We start from the raw sequence: 15,769 nt of genomic DNA, 5'->3' as shown, positions 1-15,769 counted from the left end.
GCCGCTCAAGGTCTCTGAGCACCCCTGGCCTGGCACTTAGCAGGCCTGCTAGAGACCCTTGGGAAGCCGGCTCACAGTAAGGTGGGGCCACCCTCAGAAACCGGGGCCTCTCCGTCGATTGCCTGACCCATGTGAGCGTATCACCCAGGGGCACTACCCAGCATCACTGGAGCAATGGGGCCCTGCATCAGGATTCACCCTGTAAACAGGGCTTGACTGGTCAGAAGGGAACTACAGCCCCGGAGGGTAGCTGGGCTGCCCCCATGAGGCAGTCTTGGGGCGACCTGGACAGAGGCTCATGTGGGAAATTCAACTAGTGCCAGCGACTGGCCCTAAGCCTGGGGAAAGACAGAGGCCAGGGGATGAGGGGTTCCATGGCTCCCGGACACATCTGTCACCTGGGGCCTGTGCACAGTCTGCACAGGTCAGGGTCAGGGGTCAGTCTCCAGGGACCAGCCTCAGCAGTACCCAGGGAACCCAGGTGGTGTTCTGGCCTGGGATGGTGACCCCACCTGCACACTCCCCACCCCAAGAGAATGCAAAGGAAAAATCATCTGATAAAAACATCTACAAAAATGGTCCCTTCTCCACCCTCTGTCCACCTGTCCACAAAATGGGCAAGCAAGAGGCCAGCACGCGGCAACCTTGGAGATGGCTGCAGACGGGTTGGGGCCAGTCAGCAGCCCCCTTACCTCGACTTTCTGTCGGAAGTCCTCCCGGCTGGCGAGGAGCTGGTTCAGCGTGTCCTGGGCATGCTCCATGTGGCTGCAGTACTCCCCGTAGATCAAGAGCCTATGTGCGCGCATGCACACACACACACACACACACACACGCACATGCACACACAGGCAGGCTCCGTAAGACGTGGTACCGCGAGCCACGGGGCTGTCACAGTGAGCAGGTCTGTCCCCATGACAGCCCCTCACGCGTTAACACATTTAACAGCTTTGTTCTTTCCGAGTGGCTGATTTCTCCCCCTTCCTGAAGCACCGCCGGGCTGGGAGCAGGGCAGCTCTGTTCTCCCTGGACCCAAGGAGGTCCCCTTCTGTGGCTGTTTCAGGTCAGGGCCAGGTTGGAGGATGCAGCTCTCACAGCCGCAGCCCACCCCAGAAAAGGGCCAAAGCCAGGGAGGAGAGAGGCTGCCCGCCTCCCCGGGGCTGGGGGACCCCAAGAAGGCTCACACTCCTGCCAGCAGGCACCGTCCTGGCCCCGGGGTGGTGGCCTCCACACTGATGTTTCAGGTCTGGGAACCCTGTGTGCCAGCCTGACATCCCTATGGCACTGTGCCCTGGGCCTGGGCTCCAGGAACCCCGCTATCAAGGCAGGGTGGCATCGGCCCCCAGGGCCCTGCTCCTATGTGCCGGCGCACTCCCTAATCCAGCCCTGCCCCTCTGCCCCCACATGCTCATTCTCACCCCCCAGCCTGTGTGGCTCTCTGCTGCAGACACCCTCTGCTTTGTCCCCCACCTCTCCAGAAGGGGGTCCCCGGCCCTCCCAGGGCCTCGGGTTACTAGCCTCTGAAACCCTGGTCACCCCGCTACAGAGCAGGCCTCCAGAAGGACCATGCAGGGGACGACGCTGGCTGTGCCAACGAAGATGGTGAAGGAGCCCCTGCTGACAGGTGCTTTGCATGGTGTGAGAGCCTAGAGCCCACTTACAAAGACAGGCGTTATGAGCCCCATTCTCCAGTGGGGAAACTGAGGCCTCAATGAACTGGCTGAGTCCCCAGCTAGTAGGGGGTGATGCCTGGCCACTGATGCAGCTTTGCCGGGAGGCTATGCCCCGCCCACAGCATTCCGGGACACCGTCAGATGTCAGAGGGCACTGTAACTAGCAAACGACTGGAAGCCTCTCTCGGCCCGGCCACTGGTCTGTCCACTGAGGCCCTGCCCCACCCAGGGCACCAGGCACAGCGCTCAGGGCAGGCTGCTGGGCCTGCAGCTGGCTTGGCTTTCGCAGAGGTTGGCGTTCAGGAAGAAGCCTCCTGGTCTGGAGGACTCCTGAGCTCTCCCTGTAGGGCCCAGGGGCCTTCAGGGACCCCTGGCTCTGCCACAAGAGCCCCTTCCCCAGGCCTCAGGGGTTTGGAACATCAAACACCCACATTCTTCCCCCTGCAGTCCAAGAACCAAACAGCATGCTTAGCATGTATTTTCAACCCAGCGGACATGTAATTTCAGGGCAGCCCCAATGGGACAGATGACACTTCCTGAAGCACCTCCCAGCTCCCGACAAGTGGGCAGGACCTGCTGTTCTCGGGGAGGTGTGGGGGCCGGGGGCCTACACACTTAGCTGAGCTGCTAGCATGTCCTCAGGCCACCCTGAGGATTCTCCCTGGCACCAGCCTAGAGGGAAGCTGCTGTCATCAAGCGGCCGAGTGGCCCTGACCCTATGAAAGACGTTAGTCCAGGCCTAGAACTTGCCTGGAAGCTCACCTTCCCCCATGAAGCAAAATGCCCCACAGCTGGGCTCCGCATCCTTCTGGGCCTGGAGCCATGGGCCACTCTGACCAGGAACCGCTTCACGGGAGAACCGGAAGGGTGAGAACCCATCCCGTCCCCAGTCTCTGCAGGCTTTCTCCTGAGCCTGGGGACTCGCTGACCAGCCAGGGACCCCTGTCCTGAGCTGAACAGTGACCCCGATACATGTCCACCAGAACCTCAGAACGTGACCATATTTAAAAGTAAGGTCTTAGAAGATGTAATTACAGAAAGGATGGAGAGGAGATCACGCTGAACTGGGTGGGGGCCCTTAAACGCAACGAGACAGTCCTTACAAGAGAGGAAAGCTACAGGGGCAGGAGAGGAGGGGCCGAGGGAGGGCGGAGCCGAGGGACACCCCGCCCCCAGCAGGTGGGAGGGGCAGGGAGGAGCCCCATGGCCCCGCCCACACCGGCTTTGCTGAGCCGCACTCCATGTCTGGTACCATCATCCTCCCGGTTTCTGCACTCACGAGCTGGCAGGTATCTGACACAAGCTTGGTATGTATTCATGTGAGGGTCTCATGATTTTACCTCCTGAACACTCAGCTCTGACCTCCAAAAGGGAGTGTGAGCACATTTAACAGAAAGGCCTCTGGTCTGCCCATTTCCCCCACTCTGTCTCCAGTCCGCAGACCCCCAGTTATCACGGGCCCGGGGCAGGGCCAGAGCAGTGTGCCCAGGTATTCACCGAGGACGGAGGAAGCAGCTGAGGCCACCGCCAAGCCACCACCCTCTCCCGGCCTCAGCTGCCGCATCTGGGAAAGGAGGGTCAGAAGGGTGAGAGCTGAGGGCCTCTCCGCTCAGAGGGTCCAGGGCAGCGCTGACAGCCGAGGCAGCCGAGCAAAGTCCTGTGGGGGCTCAAGGAGCTTGAACAGGGGTGGGCTCCAATCCTGCGAGCTTTGACAGGGATCACCCAGCTGTGGGCTTGAAGACAGAAGGCCTCCCGGACACCCTGGTCCCGAGGGTGGAAGCCACAGGCGGGGCACAGCATCCCCCGAGCTACACTGAGCAGCCCGAGGTGCTCAAGTGCTTACCTGCCTCAGGACCTTCTCCCCACACTCATAGAGACCCCACGGGGTCTAGGGGGCCGGCAGCAACTTGCTTTTACTCTTACTCTGATCTGTGTTCCCCCTAAGCACTTGTGCCAAGCTCCAGCGTGCCTCCTAAACGCTAGCCCTCCTGCCATCCCAGTGGCCATCGCTGCCCCACAGCCGGTCCCTTTGTAGTCATCCTGCGAGCCTTTCCCAAGTCCCGGCTCCCTCTGTGTGGGAGACGGCCCCTTTAGGCCCCATGACAAGACTGAAAGGAGACTTATCTGAGGACCAAGGCTACATTAATGGAAGTATAACCTCTAAAGAGAAGGAGGTGATTGCCCTTTTGGCACTGGTCATACCACATCTGGATGCTACTCCACCCTTCACCTGGGATGAGCAGTCAGGATCTTGCCACTGGAATCCTCAGTGGTTTTCTTCTTCACAAACCACCCTGGCCTACCAGACTCCTGCAGGGCCTCCAACTGGCCCTGCCAGTGCCCCTAACAGGGTGTCTGCCGCCCGACTCACCCTACCTCTTCAGGGCTGATTCCTCACTGAGGTCCCAGGGGGCCCCATCCTGGCTACAAGACCCCCACGCCCATCTCCTCTGCTCTCAAGCACACTACAGCCTGTCACGATGGGTCCTGGCCTGTCTTGTTTCTCTCCCCACCCGGTGGCAGCAGAGCCTGCTCTATTCCACATGGTGAACAGCAGCTGGGCACAGCAGGCACCTAGAAATGCTTGCAGAATTGGGAAGCAAGTGAGCATTAGGACCTTAGGCTGACTCGGAAATACGGAAGGAAAGCAGCAGAAAAGGTGGACCCTGGGACAGAGCCACAGCCGTCTGGCAAGTAAACTCCAGCGCCTTCCCTGATGGACCCACCCAGAGGGCCTGGGCCCCATGACTTGCTGGGTGGGTGACAAGCAGCCTATCTGGAGGGTGCCTGGTGCCAAAATGCATTCCACTCACTGGAACAGTTCCCAGAGGTGGAAACAGGCCCGAGGGCCAGGGAAGGGCACAGGGGGCCACGGGGACAGGCAGGCAGCTGAGCTCTTGGCCAGGGGTTTAGAAGTCTCAGGGGAGGGAAGGTCACCCATCTGTGCCCAGCCCGGGCGCATCCCCGCCCTGGCCACCTGTGCACGGGGCCTGCTGTCTCATGTCCCCAGGAGTCCCCAACCCACAGCCTTGAGAGAGTGGGCTCGGGGCTCCTTGCCCGCTCAGGAGGGGAGCCAGCTCCCCACCTGGAGCCACAGAGCACGAGGCCTGGGGGCGCACCTTCAGGGGCTCCTAGGAGAAGGCAGCTGAGAACCCAGCCCTGGATGGGCTACCTGGCCAGGGAGGGGCGTGAGTTGAGCTCACAGTCGCCTGGTGGGTGATGCAGGGACCCTCATACAGATGAGGCAGTGGGTGTGGGATCCCTGCCAGCCGCTGTGGCACTTCTATAGCCCCTGGACCCCACTGGCCCTGCAGAGTGGCCCTAGGAATCGGTATTTTCAGCAAGCTCCCAGGTGGCTCTCATGAGCAGCCAGATGGAGGAACCACCAAGACAGAATCTTCAGGACACCCCCAAAGGGTCAGAGAGACAGAAAGCAAGGCACGGTGTCCAGCTGGGTCCCTTGAGACCCCAGCGGCTGCAGACACCCTCTCCCGGGCTCCCCGCAGCTCTGGGCATCGAGTCATCTCGCCCCATCCCCCGTTTAAAGGACAGCTGCCTGCGGAGACAGCAGAGCCGTCCTGACAACTGTCCCCTTGCACCTAGTTAGAAGCTCCCAGAATCCCAGTCCTCCCCTGCCGGGCTCCGGCAGGACATTCCGGAGAACAGAAGGCTGGCTCTCCACCTCCACCAGCTGGGGTCACAAACAGAGGCTTAGAGCAAAGAAGCAAACAGATTCATGGAGGCCTCCTAACAGCAACAATATATATATAGACACAAGTCCCCACACTGGTTCTTAAATGACTTGTTTCTCCTCCATCAACATTTTTTTCTGCTTGAGAGGCTGGGCAGTCGGAGGGGCCACACTGCTGGGACTTACTACGGGTGGATTTCTGCAGGACGGAGGCCGGCATTGGCTCTGTGTGTACACAGCCTGACTGCCCAGGCACCGGCTGGAGAGTGGCCGCCTCGGACCCCGACTGGGAGCATCTACACCCCCTCAGCCTCGCAGACATTTGCCCCCAAGCTGTGGAGCCTCAGATGAGACCAGGGCACAGACAGAGGGTCCAGACTCTGCACCTCTGGGCTCTGGAACCACTGTCTCCCCAGGGTAGGCCAAGCACGCACACCCAGGGCTGCGGCCGCACCCCCTGCACCCTCCCAAGTCCGGGCCCCTCCACCCACCTGGCCACTGCAACCCTTCCCTGGGCACGGACCAGCCACACTGGCAGCACAGGCCTGACCTGTTTACCTCCTTGGCACGAGCAAGCGGGCAGGGAAATGGCCTCCCCTGGGGAGCTGGGGCGGGGACTCTCCGCTGCATCTCCCCAGGCCCCGAGGCCTCTCACCCAGACCTGCGTGGTTGCCTTCCAGCAGCAGCTGCTTCGTGCCACCTCCCCACCCTGCACAGAGCCCGGGGCCGGCTCCCTGGGGCTTGACGCATAGCAGGTGCCCCATGACGGCATAAATGTCCTCCAGGGATAGACGCAGAGGGAGCTGCTGGAGGCCCCGTGAGGGCCCCTCCCACCCAGGCGCTGCTGGGGACACCCCTCCAGGCTGTGATGGTGGGGAGCACGGGCGGCTTCCTCAGTTCACAGGCAAGGACAGGGGCCCACAGGTGCCACACAGTGCGAGGCTCCCACCCAGGTACAGGCGGAGGCCCTGCGGACAGGGAGGGGCCGGCAGGGCGGCCTGCACACACCTTTCCTTGAAGTCGAGGAAGACCTTGGCCAGAGTGCCACCACCCAGCATTACAGACGCGCCGACGGCCCTCAGGAAGCCATGATGCACTTTTGTGAGGTCCTGGGGCAGAAACACAGCGGGCGGGCTCAGCAGACAGGAAGGGCGCGTGCTCTCGAATCCCACTCCTTGCAGCTTTTGATTAGGGATTTTTATGTGAAGCCTGGCGCTGGGTGAGCATCGCACATAAATGGCACGGGTAGTTCAGCCCGAAGTTACCCCCTGGTAGGCACGGGAGCTCTTGGAGGGTCCCTATGTGGAGCCATCCACAGCATGTCCAGATCTGTGGCACTGACCCAGGGCAGGCTCTGGTGCCAGAGCAGGACAGTGATGGCATCCCAGCAGCCCTCCCACTATGCCACTATGTTCAGAAGCAGGGTGGCTCTTGGTGGCAGTCCAGGCCACGGGATCTGAGGATACCGTCTCTCCACTGCGGAGCTGTGGGCTGGGCCCTGGGGAAGTGACCGGGGTGGCCCCCTTCCCCCATCTCATAAAACACCCTCTTGCCAGGACCAACCACGTGGCTGGCAGGGACGCAGATCTCCAGGACCTCGGGGGACAGTCCAGGAGACCAGGACCCTCACCTCCAGGTTAATGAAGATGGCTTCCATGTCCGCTGGGCTCAGCACCAGCCTCAGGGGGCCCATGTAGTTCTGCAAGAGAGAAGCCCATTGCTGCCATCTCACCTGGAGGGTGCCAGCTACCTTCAAGGCCACAGTGGCCAGTGGGAGGGGCTCCCTGTAGAGCGGCCATGCAGGTGTCTCTGTGACTCAGTTTCCCCCCTGTGACATGGAGACAGCAAGACCTACTGCAAATTGTCAGAGGAGGATTACAGACTCCATTATCCCCAAAATGCTCCACACACTGCATGCCCAGCTGAGCACCCTCCCTGCTTAGCCCCCAATGTGCACAGCACCCATGGATGGGCAGTGCCCGCTCTAGGCTGTATACCAGGGGTGGAGACAGTTCACAGAAGCCCACCAGTTTCTGCTACGGGACTTAGGCTGTGTGGGGGGAAATGAGGGGCCCTTCAGGGCCCTGGAAGGAACTGACCTGAGAGCCCCTGCTCACAAGGGTGAGACTGCCAGGGAAGGGGCAGGCGGGCACCTGGGACAGTAGCTGGTGTGTTTACACCAAGGCTGGGGACCAGGCGGGTCAAGGGAAGGCATACTGCGCTGGTGGGGGGCAGGAGAAGGGGAATCAGAGGCCTGGGGCTAAGGGGTATCACAGGGTGCCACTGGAGGCTCCACAGTGCCCAAAACAGTGAGACCCGCGTAGGTATCCCATCACGACCACACTTGGCCCTACACCTCAACCAAAGAACAGCCAGGAAAGTTCTGCCTGGAAAACAGTGCTGGTTTTCCACCCAGCCAGCTCTGCGGTTGGCAGTGAGGATGCCGGGTGGCGGCGAATGCCCTGAACCACTGCCCACGGGGGGCCAGCCAGTGGGCGGGCAGGAGAAGGTCCATCCTGGCTCTCTAGGTGTGTGGCAGGCCAGCAGGGAGGGGGCTGATGGGCCACCCAGGGGAGCGCAGGGTCTACATGGGGCTCAGAAAGCTCCTGTCCTTGTGCCCGTGTCCCAGGCAGGACACTCACAGCCACCAACAGGGCGGTACTGCTGTCACCCCAGTTTACAGAGGGGGAAGCCGAGCTCTAGATGAGGAGGTGTGCAGAGGAGCTCAGCCCCGTGTCTGGCCCGGAGGGGGAGAGAATGCACCGACGGAGTTTAGCCCAGCGCGTTCAGGAGCAGAAGCCACAGCAACACTGGTTTGGGCTGGAAGGGAACTCGGAGACGCACTCGGGACCACCCAGGGCCCGAGATGAGGGCCAAGAGGCGCGAGGCGGGGCAAGGGGCCAGAATGGCAGAGGATGTTGGCCTGGCCAAAGCCTCCTGCACCAGAGGGCAAGGGGGTTCCCGACGGCGAGGCTGGGAGGGTCACTGAGCCCACTGGCCCATCCCATCACCACTACCTTCGTCCCTGACTGGCAGCACCCCGGAGACACTGGGGCTGCCCTGCGGCGTGGGATGGAATGGGAGAGGGCGCACCTTCTCGATGTCCTCCAGCGTCCGGCAGTACTTGGCCTCCGTCTCCTGGATCTCCAGCAGGCAGCAGGTCCTCTTGTCATCCTCCGTCATGCCCATTTTCTATCAGACGGACACAGGCGTGGGCAGGAGCCCCCGGCCCACGCCCACTGACACCTGCTGGCTGCTCGGTGTGGCTGAGCAGGGCCTGATGGGAAACACAGGGGCGCCCGAGCCCTTCCCTCCCTTTTTCAGGTGAGGAAACTGAGGCATGAGAGGGTGTGTGGCCTGGACCTGAGAACTGGGGACAGTGTGGAGGAAGGCACAGAGGCTTCTAGAATCCAGGCTCCCACTGCCCTATGCTGAATCTCAGTCTTCACCAGACTGGAGCAAGGCCCTCAGAAGCCAGCACCTCCAACATATACAGCAGGTGTGACATGCTTAAAGTGCACACTGTGCGCCCAGGCAGAGGCTCTGACCAGCTCCCTGAGGACCCCTGTCTGCTGGCTGAGTGGCTGTCCCCACACTGGCCAGTCAGTGCCTCAGAACAGCACAAGGCTTGCCCTGTGTCCACTGGCCTCCAACCAGGGCCCACTGTCCAGGTCACTGGGGGACCTGCCCCCTACCTCCAGGGGACGTGGCCAGAGGCAGGACTGACCGGAAGACTGTGCGGCCACAGGGCCAGGGAAGAGGGTGCCATTCACAGGCTCCTGGGGATGTTCCAGACACAGTCCTAACGTCCCTTAGGCGGAGTGGGCCACATCTGCCTGTCAGTAAGGCTCTGGAAAGTGGTGCTGGGACACGGGACACGCCATCCTCCTCCTCCAAGAAATGCCCCAGGGCTCAGTGAGTTTGCCAGGGTTACAGCTCTCCAAGTATGCCAGATGGGGCACACCACCCGGGGGCTGAGGTGGACCAGAGGCCACTGTCAAGCAGGAGACCCCTTGCCAAGCCCCGAGCCCCACTCAGCCTGGGGGCTCCTTAATCGTGGGACCTCATGGGGATGGATGTTGAGGGTCCTTGGTCTTCCTAAAGCTATGTGTGTATGTGACAATGCTGTGGTGCCTGACAGCATCTCCCTGGGGATAGTCCTGGAGTTTTCTCAAAGAGGTTTGAAACCTCCCCAAAAGGTGGAGGAAGACAGTATGGGCGGGACTCACCAGGCGTCCCTCCGGCTGCCACTTACCTGCATGTATCTAATCTGAAAGCATGAAGAGTAAATGGTAGAAAGGACCAGTTAGCAGCGTCAGCTTGCTCTGCAAGCTGGGCCCGGGGAGTCACGGTGCTTGCCTGCATCTAGCCGACAGGCAGCCTGGCTGGGGGGTGGGACAGCCCTGGGACCAAGTATGTCACCTGTCTTCCCCAAGTCAGGGCTCTGAGAGTGGCACCTGCCATCCTCAGGCTCTGTCCTCCCTTGGAAAGTCACCACCCCTGTTACCTTCCACTTAAACTGCTCAGAGAGCTCCAGACATGGGAAGGCGAGGGAGGAAAACCAGCCGTTTCATCTCGGAGGACCTGGCAGGAGGCAGGAGGCCCACCCTGCCTGGATCACCAGGGAAGCTCATGAGTGCCGGGACACAGAGCGCAGGTGAGACATGGCTTGTCCTCGGGACACAGGCAGGAACCTCCCCACAGCCCCAGTTCTGCCACGTGCACTTCAGGACCAGGGACAGCAGCAAGCTCTGGGGAGAGCCCATTCCTGGGCCTCTGCAGGCCAGGCACAGATGGGGGTCTCTGGGGAGCCTGCACAGCCTCGGGGCCAGGGAGCCTCAGATAACCCCACGGGCCACTGCGCCCACATGCTCTCGCTTGCTGCCAGATCCAGAAGTCTAGCCAGGCTTTCCCAGCAGCCCTGAGAAGGCAAGCAGGAACCTCAGCAGTGGGGCAACAGACTGGCCTCGCAGCCCCCTAACAGACCTCCCTGGGAGGCTCTGACCAGAACTGGCCACCGCAGGGCTGCCGCAGAGAAGGGCAGAAGTTGCCCGCAGAGACCCATAGCTGAATCTCCAGAGTGAGACCCCTGGCAGGTGCAGTCAAGGAGACCCACCTTCAGACCCTTCGGGGGCAAAATTAGAAACCCAATCTTAAGAGCAGAGCTCCACTGCCCGGCACCTCCGTGTCTCCCTAGCGAGACGCTGGTGGAGGACAGGCGCCCCCAGTGTGGGAAAAGCCTCTCTGAAAGGCCTCATTGGGGAGGGGCTTCCCCACCACACCTGGTGACCCCCGTAATGAAGGAAAACACTAAAACTTGCTTTTTGAGAAATTCCCCCCTTTTCTTTGGTGAAAGCAAACGGCATCAAAAGTCTCCACAGCTGGCAAGTGGCCTCTTGACCACCCCTGGGAGTTTGGGGTGCAAGGGGGCTGTGGCCCGCCTCGTCAGGTCTCCACCTCCCCATCCCAGCCTGGCAGGACCCAAACCTTCCACACGGCAGCTGTTGGCAATAAACCCACGCTGCAGCAAACCGGCGTCCAAGAGCCTATTAGCCAACGCCTGCTTGGAAATAAATATCCCTGCCACACACAAGACTCACAGCTGGCTAATTGAGCCAACAGCGGTCTCCTCGCTCTCTGCACAAAGGGGTAAAATGGTGCCTGCTGTGTGAGACCGAGCACGACATCGCTATTTAAAGGTCCCTGGGCAGAAAGGACTTGGAGCGCTGCACATCCTTCAAAGGAGAAGTCCATGGCAACATGTCCTGGAAGGGCTCGGTTGAAGTGCTGTCACAGCCCCATCTCCTTAGGATGTTTCACAGAGAAAGACCTCCAGAGCTCCCTCTGCACTGGAGAAGCTGCCCCTTGGGGGTGCAGCCTTTTCAATGTGAGGGCCAGGGTGCCCTGCCGGGTCTGAGGCGCCGTGCGGGCCGGGCAGCGGCTTACCATGGGCTGCTGCACCTCCACCTTGATGATGTCCTCGTAGATGTCATCCCCTTCATCCTCGCACGGGACACAGTCATAGATGTCCTCCCCCAGGTCATGCTCGCTGCACGGGAGAGATGCAGGTGAGAGGGGTGGGAGGTTCCAGCCACGTCTAAGGGCACAGCTGGAGAGGGCCTCAACGGGAGAGGCGGTCTCTTGGACCACAGAATGGGCTGCACACCAGCCTCCCAGGGTCTGGTGGGGTGGAATCAGGCAGCGTAGAGAGCGTCGTCTTGCGTTTTGCCTGCCACACTTCCCGAACGACCTACGCTGACAAAGCCCCAACTCCCCACCCTGTCGTAAATGCTGGAGACACACCTGAGGGCCAGGGGCAAGATGCTACTTTAATCTTTGCAAGCTGGACAGTGGGAGTGCCCAGCTCAGGGCCCACGCTCCTGCCGCCAGACCAAGTGCCCTCTTGCTGGCCATGCCTGTGACCTGGAGCCCTGGGGGTCTCCGGGTGTTTGCAGCCTAGATGGGAAGCCAAGGCACAGGGCCCGAGCGTGGGCATCTTCCCCACCGGGCGGTGAGAAAGCAGAGCAGATGGACCGAGTCCAGTTACCACTGACTCAGGATTCAGTAAGCCCTTGTTCAGCTCAGGATCAGGCCTGGTTCTTCCCCAGCAAGCTATCCCCTCTGCCCTGCAAGACTAGGCGGTGGGACACCTTCTCCCAGAGGCCTCTGGGATCCCACGCCCAGTCTGTGCTCTGGAGCTCCCCTCACACCTCCCGTCATGTCACAGGTGCCTATGGATACGCCTGTCTCTTCTCTGCACAAAACTCAACCTCTTATTCCCTTTGGAGCACCACGCCCGACAGTAGATGCTCAGCAAATATCTGACCTTTGGCCTAGGGTGCACGGGCAGCAGCCCCTGGGCCCAGGCCAGCCGGCTCAGTCTGCTGCGGGGTCCATCCCCGGGGCGGGCCGTGCTCCGCAGCCACCTCAGCCCCATGCCAGCCCCGCTGGCCTCGGCTCTGCGCAAGGGTGCCTCCAATCGCCTGGGCTCGAGGAGGGGACCGGCAGTTTGCTTCCAGAAGACATAGAAATGCCAAGGATCACTTCCCCTCCCAGCAGGCAGGGCAGGCGGAGTTCAGGGCCCGGGGAGAGGAGGGCAGGGGAGCAAGAGCAGAAATGACACCCGGCAGCTCTTATGAATGGGTTTCCAGCTGGAGCCCAAACCCAGCTTTTGAATATTAGCTGTCATTTCATTGTCTCAGGAGGGCAGGGGCAGGGAGAGAGGTCATTCAAAATCTACTTGAGAGGGAGGCATATTGTATTCAAGTCTACTTGGGAGACTCCTGCAGCCAGAGGGGCCTCCCCAAAGTCCTGTGGGGCTGAGCTGCAATGTGACCTGGGGTGGGGTGCACCTGGCTTTCCCATGGGGGCCCCCAGGAGGTGGGGCAGAGCCAGCTCCTGGTGATGAGACCCTCCCATCGTCCAGGGCTGACAGCCTAGAGCAATGAGGGAGAGGAAACTTCTCCTCTGGGTACTTGGTTTTACATCATCCCAGGTATGAGGAAGCCAAAAGTCAGCCAGACAAGAGAGCTGCACAGGACAGGTCACCCCACGCCAGGCCCGCCGACGGATCCAGTAACAATGACATGAAAACAGCACCCATGCCCTGGCGGCCCCTTCTCTGCTCCAGCGCACATGTCAGGGGCTCGCAAAGCATTTCTGCTTTTCAGCCTCACAGACCCTTGGAGGTAGAGAGCCCCGTGGCCATTTCAGGGATGGGAGACATGCGCCACAGCTTCAGAGGGGACTGGGCGGGCAGAGATGGCCCAGGCCCTCCCCTTCCCCCTGCTCCTGCCGGCCCTCTGCTGGGGTCTGTCTGGCCGTCCGGACACTGAGTGACAGAGGCTCGGCTTGGAGCTGATGTGCAGGCAGGAAGGGCATTTGTGACTGTTTCGAGGTCCTGTCCCTTCGGGGAGCCTTGCGAACGGTCACTTGTGTTGGCACAAATCACCTCCCCTGCCTCTCCAAAATGCTGTCCCCGAAGGAAACAGCTCCTGCCATTACTGGGGTCCAGACAACTTCCTGCAGTTGTTTCCCGAAGTGCCAGCCCCCCACATTGTCTTGTCACACAGCAATGCAAGGCTGGTAACAAAGCCACTGCAGTGAATCCTGACAGTGCGGGACAGAGGGGACACAGGGAAGCAGGTGGGCTGCTAAGTCAGCTCAAAGGCAGCTGAGGCCACTCACAGTATCTGGGGACAGACATCGGCTTTGCTCTGACGGGCAGAAGGAAATGGGGGGGACGGTGACCGTGAGATGTTTTAAGAAATGATGAAATGAACGATGATGATAGTAAGCCTGCACGGGGGCCTCAAGGTCACCTAGTGCAGGAGCCCCCCTTTCTCATTCCGAGTTTGGGGGGACATCCTACCTGATTCCAGGACGGTCCCATCAACTCAGAATCCTTTCCACAAACACCCCTGTGCAGACCCCACAAGCCCTCAGGTGCAACTTCTTACTTTCCCTCACGAGCCCTGGGTCTCCGAGGCACAGGCAGAGAGCAGGTGCTCAACGCCGGGGAACTTGCCCCGGTCTGCTAGACCCTTGCAGACCATGTTCTGCTGCCCCTGGGCAGGTGAGCCAGTCACCGCACCATCGTTTGCAGAGTACTTGGTGCACAGAGCTCTGAAGCTGGCACGAGGGGTGTTCAGAGGCCATCTGTTCATCTTGAGGTGACCCTGGCACCAGCCCCATTATGGGCTCAAAGAAGAGCTGTGTTGTTCGGGAAGTCTGGTGGGGTCAAGAAGCTTCTGGACAGGTGGGAACTGAAGCTGCTTAGAGGCCCGAGTGGACCCCGAGTGGCAGGCCCCTCCCCCTGCCCCCGTTCCTGGCACATCTTCAAGCAGCACTCACCCACCTCCAGGCTCACACCTACCTCCGGAGCACCGACAAGCACAGGGCGGAATGCCTTCAGTGGGACTTGCACCTGGTCTTTGCTCAGATGCACTCTGATGTGTCCGCTGACAAACGGATGCCCATGTAACCTGCACCCCGTCACAGCACAGAACATTTTCATCACCCCTAACAGTTCCTCTCCTGCCCAATCGATCCCCTCTCCTTCCCCTGGTGACCTCCCTTCTCCTATTCCTCCCCATAGGGTAGTTCTGTCCATTCTGGAATGTCCTACCAATGGCATCCTGTGTTATGGTCAATTCTGTGTCTGGCTTCTCTCTGCAGCGTCCTGTCTTGAGGCCCATCCACGCTGTTGTCGGCCCAGAGGTTCATGCCTATTGACTGCGGAGCGCTCATCTACAGTAGGAACGTACCACGATTTGTCATCCGTTCTCCTTTTGATGGACACTTGGGGTGCTTCCAAGTTGTGGTTATTATAAATAAAAGCTGCTGTGAGCACTTGTCCTTTTTTTTTTTGTCGTCTGGTGGACATATACGCTCTTGTTTTCTTTGGAAATGCAATTTCACAAGGAGTGGAACTGCGGGGTCAAAAATCCAGAGCTTGTGCTTGGTTTCATTAGCAACTCCGAGCGTTTTGTCAAAGTGGCCGCGGTGTCTCCACCCCCGCCGGGAGCGTGCTCGAGCCCCCGCTGTCCTGGGTTCCCTTCGGCTCTGTTTACTGCTAGTCTTTTAAACTCTAGCCACTGGAGTGGGTGTGTAGTGAAATATCACTGCGGTTTTATTTTGCATTTTCCTGCTCACATAATGTACTTGGGGACATTCATTTATCTTCCCCTGTGAAAGGCTTGCTCAAAACTTTCGTCCATTTACAAAAATTAGTTGCTGTCTTTTCCTTACTGAATTCTAGGAGTTCTTTATGTATTCTGGATACCAGTCATTTGTCAGATAGGTCTTGTGAACTTTTCCCCAGTTTCTGGCTTTGGCTACTAATTTTCTGAATGCTGTCTTTTTGACAAGCATTCATTTTTCATTTCAATGAAGACTTACTTACAGAATTTTTCTGACTCTGTCCTTCATCCTACCTAAGAAATCCTTGTGTCTTGCATAAGAAATCTTTGCTTTCTTTCACACTGCAAAAGATTGTCTCCTGTATTTTCTTCTAAGAGCTGTGTGGCTTTAGTATTTATGTTTAGGCCTTTGATCCATCTCAAATTAACTTTTGGGTATGGTGTGAGTTAGAAAGTGAGGCTCATTTCTCCCATTGGGATAGCCAGGTGTTTCAGAACAGGTTTTGAAAACTTTCTTTTTCCCACTGGATCACTTAGACCCTTTTGACAAGAACCAACTAAACACGTAAATGTGAGTCTACTTTGGAATTCTCTGACCTATTCATTCCATCAACCTATTCCTCTAACCTCATTCCGAGTAAAGTCCTGATTAGTTTTCCAGAAAGTCTTGAAAACAGGTAGTTTAAATCCTCTAGCATTGTTCTTTTATAAGATTGTTTAGGCTATTCTAAGGTCCCTTATACTTCCACATAAACCTTACAATCATC

The 15,769-nt window shown here is 59.2% G+C and overlaps 1 protein-coding gene across 4 annotated transcripts in view; it reads right to left on the bottom strand.

Annotated features, from left to right (window-relative positions):
- Positions 1–15,769, bottom strand: part of VAV2 (vav guanine nucleotide exchange factor 2) — a 167,098-nt gene that overhangs the window by 28,368 nt on the left and 122,961 nt on the right. For all 4 annotated transcript variants that reach the window (XM_037007766.2, XM_037007769.2, XM_073222002.1 and 1 more), the window contains exons 5-9: positions 11,308–11,410; positions 8,455–8,553; positions 6,992–7,060; positions 6,370–6,470; positions 693–792 (exon numbers count right to left, since the gene is read on the bottom strand). In XM_037007766.2, the coding sequence (XP_036863661.2) occupies positions 693–792; positions 6,370–6,470; positions 6,992–7,060; positions 8,455–8,553; positions 11,308–11,410 (472 nt within the window). The remainder of the gene's footprint in view (positions 1–692; positions 793–6,369; positions 6,471–6,991; positions 7,061–8,454; positions 8,554–11,307; positions 11,411–15,769) is intronic.

Source organism: Manis javanica, chromosome 2, assembly GCF_040802235.1.
Source record: "Manis javanica isolate MJ-LG chromosome 2, MJ_LKY, whole genome shotgun sequence".
Taxonomy (NCBI): Eukaryota; Metazoa; Chordata; class Mammalia; order Pholidota; family Manidae; genus Manis; species Manis javanica.
This window is presented reverse-complemented; position numbering and strand designations above follow the sequence as displayed.